This window comes from Sinocyclocheilus anshuiensis, unplaced genomic scaffold (genome assembly GCF_001515605.1).
Source record: "Sinocyclocheilus anshuiensis isolate Anshui unplaced genomic scaffold, SAMN03320099.WGS_v1.1 scaffold1393, whole genome shotgun sequence".
NCBI classification, from domain to species: Eukaryota; Metazoa; Chordata; class Actinopteri; order Cypriniformes; family Cyprinidae; genus Sinocyclocheilus; species Sinocyclocheilus anshuiensis.
In genome coordinates, this window is record NW_015548343.1 from 1,307,366 (window position 1) to 1,312,781 (window position 5,416).

The following is a 5,416-nucleotide window of genomic DNA, read 5'->3' on the forward strand; positions in this document are numbered from 1 at the left end:
ATTCCAAATGGGATTTTGTCTAGGTAACTAAATTACCCCCTACCACTTACATATTCTAGCTTCCTGAGAGTTACCACCTCTAATCTACATCCATATTCATTGGTAAGAGTGTATGTTAACCCTTTGGAAATGTTTGGTTTTCTGTATTATATTACCTAAAATTGCATCTGATCGCATAGGCACAAGGTGCTTCAGCTAAACATTCTCAATGATGTAAACTTTGTGATTACCTTGTTATCTTGATGACCCACAACTTTTTTTTGTTTTGTTTTTGTAATAGTAGTTCTTAAGTCAGGACCGGGATAATTTTTCAGTTCTGTTTAACTGATCAATACTAATAAAGGACTCATTAACCTCAATTAAAAAATAAAATAATAATAAATTAATGCATGAATAAAAACATCTTACAATTTTTCTATTTTTCCGCAACATTGTAGATGTTTAATGGGATGTGCTTAGTAAATACATGGTAGATTCTGATTGTGTGTTGTTAGCTTAAAGGGATAGTTCACCCAGTAATAAATTATTTCATCATTTTTCTCACCCTCATGCCATCCCTGATGTTTCGGGGATTCTTCATGGCATTCAGATAAACATAAATAAGGATTTTTAATTAAATAATCCATCCATGAGAGTCCATGAAATGCCTTTAAATGGCTGCCTCTAGTTCAATGCTTTAAAAAAAAAGTGTGACCAAAGTAGATAAATCAAAGCCAAACGATAGGTGTGTGTAAGAAAAATACTAATATAGCTACAAATACTAAGATAACTATAAATTATGAGTAATTACATTGTGATGTATATGCATTGTGAAGCTTACATCACAAGCACAAAGGATTGACACTTCTTGCACGAAATTCACAAAGGACTTGCATCACAAGAAATTACTTAGAGTTTAATAGTTACTTAAAAATATCATTTTTTTCACAGCTATCGTTTGGCTTCAGAAGATTTTGATTCATTCTCTGGGGTCATACACATTAATGTCACCATCACTGTTTGTGTTTTTTAGATGCCAAACGAGTGGCAATAATTTTATGAATATCACAGTGATTTAATTCCTTAATCATGTTTTGTGTTTATCTGAAGAATTCAAGTCATAAGAGATTTTTTTTTTTTAGGTGAACTACCCCTTGAAGAACATTGTGATGCTCAGTCACCTAATTATTCACTCCTTTCTTGTTAACTAGAAAACCCAGTTACTTTTACACACAGTCTGGTCTTGTCTTGTCTTGTCCTGCATTTCTGTTAAGATTGTGTTTTGTCAGTTTTTCCTCCTCTACTGTAACAAACACAAAAATAGTTCATTAACCAACATGTTCATTTTCTGACAAATTTAAAAAGTGTTTCCAGAGTGTATGAGCACTAGCTTTTGCCACGTGCTATATTTTTGTCACTAACATTTTGAAAATGTTTTCTCTCTCCAGACCCGAATGTCCTTTCAGGCCAGAGCCATCAGAAGCTGGAGTGCGACGTTTTTGTTTTGCCTCTTCATAAGGTTTTTTTCAACTATTGGTTTGGTCAATGTGTTCCTCTCAGATTTGCACTTAGTCTCGTGCCAGATTCAAAAAAGCGGATGTGGGGTGTTGTCTTTTGTTTTTTGTTTTTTTTCCTATTTTCCTCTTTGTAAGGGTTATTTCGTATTTTCTCTGTGACTCTTTTTTTTTTTAATTGATAAACACTATTAAATATTTACAATGTTAAAAGATTGTAAGAACAGCCAATTTAAAGGGGTCATATGATGCTTTTTTAAAGATCATTATTTTGTGTATTTGGTGTAACAGAATATGTTCCATTGCTGCCAGTACTTTACTGTAGAATTACAGCACAGCCGTAAAAAAGAAAACAGTACTGAAACTGTAAAATTACGGTACATCACTGGAACCATTGCTGCCAGTACTTTACTGTAGAATTACAGCACAGCCGTAAAAAAGAAAACAGTACTGAAACTGTAAAATTACGGTACATCACTGGAACCATTGCTGCCAGTACTTTACTGTGAAATTACAGCACAACTGTAAAATGGAAAAACGGTGGCAAAACCGTAAAATTACAGTAAATGGCTGGAACCACTGCTGCCAGTATTTTACTGTAAATTTACGGGGAATTTTTTTACAGTGTAGGCCTGGAAATCACAATTGTAAAATTCATATTACAAATTCCATTTCCCAATTACAGATTTTAAATTCAAAAATCGAATGATTCTGTTAATCAAAACCAGACTAAGATTGCATCCACTTTAACCTCATTCTAACAAAAAAACTCATTCTGAAAGAATTGAACATGCCATAACTCTCCTGTCCGAGTGGCCCATCTTTTTGTGACAACTTCTATTTAATAGGCTAAAGGTTAGAGGTCAATACTATATTTTTCATAGAAGAAGCAAAGGTCAACAGCCAATGAACACCATCATCTCATCTGAATAAGCCGAAACCACTAATAAAACCATCAGTGAACTTCTATTACCCCTCATAAGTAAAACTTCATTATCGGACATAACAAACGGACTTGCTCATGAGAATGTCCAATCATTAAAGGTCATAATAAACCTCTGACCCTTGACACTCTGGGGTCAAAGGTCACAAATGACTTCAAGTAAGTGTGCCGAAAGGCATCTGGGATATTCAATCTCTGAACTCGGCTCTCTTTAGGAATATTATCGCTATGCGTCTGTCATATTAATGGCGAGCACACAGACACAGGCACTGATGAGAGTGACATGTAGAGAAAGACTAGTGTTAACCGCTAGTCTCTCTGAGAAAATTAAATATTGATCAATCCCGGAGTGAAGACGTTGGGAGAGATAAGACCTGGGCATTAAAGAAAATAAATAAGTAGACACATCAAGGGAGAAGAGAGGACAGGCAATTCCACTAAAGAGGGAGATGGACAGATTTCTTGTTCCTTTTATCACTCTCAAAAGATATCTATGTCTACAGAAGGTCCTGAAGAAAAAGATGCTTGGTCTGTATAAAGGAAAAATGAAAGAGCACCAGAATATTCTCAGATTATATAATGACTGGCGCATTTTCTTGAAAATGATCAATACTTTGAAAACGACTGCCCTTCATTAGTTCATCTTCATTAGATCCTGCAAGGGAACAGCAAACATTGTATAGAATTAGTTCACCTAAACACGAAAATGTTATCACTTACTTACTCACCAACGTTGTTCAGAACGGATATGGTTTTCTTTATTCCATAGACAACAAAATAGAAATGCTTCACAAAATGTGAAGCTCCGAAAATGACAAAAAGCAATATAAAAATATCATATGCTAATGAAAATGACGCTGTGAAGGATGGATTTACAGTCCATGCAATAGGTTATACTTTGGTATACCTCGGTTTCATATGGATTACTGTTACAATACTTTAATGGTGTTTTTTGGAGACTTGCATTGTATGATGAAAAGCAATGCCAAACATTCTGCTAAACTTCATCTTTTGTGTTCCACAGAAGAAAGAAAGTCAAACAGGTTTGGAAGATTATGAGAGTGAGTAATTGATGACAAAAATGTAATTTTTGGGTGAATTATACCTCCAAGTCGAACCTCAAACAACTCTTCATTCCCCTCCATTAAAAAATATATTTAACTATAACGAGTCTGACGTTTCCCTCCATCTATTTGAGGACCGCTACCTTTGTGACATATGTTTGGCCTCAATGCCTTTTCTGCCATTTATTTAGTGCTTTTCTTACCAACAACTCATTCAAAATATTGTTGCTCTACAACAGATCTATAAATATCTACGATCTCTCAACACAAATGATGACCGAGTCCTTCCTGGTGTGTGACCTACCCCTGCCCCCTCTGCTTCTGATATTTATTGAGCCCTCTCAGATTTCTCTACTAACACAGAGTCTATATTACCATCCAATAAGGCAGTAAATTCAAGGCTAAAGTGGGGGAGTCATAAATACTAAAGCAGCGATATATAGGATTACACCGTTAGAGGAATGAGGAGACCAGTGTCAATGCAATCTATCTGAATTCTAAATAAAATAAATAGAAATAAAAAATTGTCCTGTTTTTTCATTTTTATGTTGTTGCTAGAACTGCTCAAGCAGAAAAAAAGATAAGTTGGTAAAGAGACGTAAAATACTAAATACAAAAACATAATAATTTAAAATTAAAAATAATTTTGACTCAGTAAATATGTAAACAACTTATTAAATAAATAAATAGAACATCCCATCGTTCTTACCTCATCAGGACTGGAGGCCTGGTAAGTGCGGTTGTCGTCACTGAAGTCCTGGTCGGCCTCTGTACTCTCTGGCTCCGTGCTGACACCATTAACACGGGATTCGTACACCGGTGTAACATTGTGGCAGAGGGCAATGGCTTTCACGGCCTCATGGATCCGGCTACTCACGCTCTTGCGGACCTTTGGTGCAGGTGGCTGTGGTTTACGAGAGGGTGTTGAACTCGCACTATTGCCATTAGACTGCGCCGAGCTCACCTGGAAAGACACAAATTTGAAATAACAAGAGTGTGCCTTAACTTCAGAAATAACATCACTTGCTCACCAAGGCTGCATTTATTTGATCAATAATACAGTAATACTGTGAAATATTAATATAACTGAAAATAGCTGTTTTCTACATCAATATATTTTAAAATGTAATGTATTTCTGTGATGACAATGCTGAATTTCCAGCAGCCGTTCCTCCAGTCTTCAATGTCACATGATCTTATACAGATCATTCTAATATGCTGGTGCTCAAGAAACAGTGTTGAAAACAGCTGTGCTGCTTAAAGGGATAGTTCACCCAAAAATGAAAATGTGATGTTTATCTGCTTACCCCCAGGGCATCCAAGATGTAGGTGACTTTGTTTCTTCAGTAGAACACAAACGAAGATTTTTAACACAAACCGTTGCAGTCTGTCAGTCTTATAACGGAGGTGAATGGGAATCACAGCTTTGAGAGTAAAAAAAACATACACAAACAAAACCAAATTAAACCCTGCGGCTCGTGACGATACATTGATGTGTAAAGACACAAAACGATCGGTCTGTGCAAGAAACTGAACAGTATTTATATTGTTTTTTACCTCTGATTCACGCAATGTCCGAACTGTTCGAACTGTCCTGAGCGGCGTCACGTCCTCCTGAGCGCGTTCTCAACAGCAGGCGAGTGAGGTGTCTTCTTCTTCTTCTTGCTTTATGGCGGATCACAGACTTAAGTGCATTACCGCCACCTATCTCTCAAGTGGACCATTTACACTCCCAATTGCGATTGTAGATAGATGTGTCAATGGTCCATTTGAGAGATAGGTGGTGGTAATGCACTTATAAGTCTGCGATCCGCCTGCTGTTGAGAACGCGCTCAGGAGGATGCGACGCTGCTCAGGACAGTTCGAACAGTTCGGACATTGCGTGAATCAGAGGTAAAAAACAATATAAATACTGT

General features: G+C 36.5%; 1 protein-coding gene across 2 annotated transcripts in view; it reads right to left on the reverse strand.

Moving 5' to 3' along the window:
* Nucleotides 1–5,416, reverse strand: part of LOC107656641 (probable phospholipid-transporting ATPase IIB) — a 53,843-nt gene that overhangs the window by 17,624 nt on the left and 30,803 nt on the right. For both annotated transcript variants that reach the window (XM_016444566.1, XM_016444565.1), the window contains exon 15: nucleotides 4,210–4,464. In XM_016444566.1, the coding sequence (XP_016300052.1) occupies nucleotides 4,210–4,464 (255 nt within the window). The remainder of the gene's footprint in view (nucleotides 1–4,209; nucleotides 4,465–5,416) is intronic.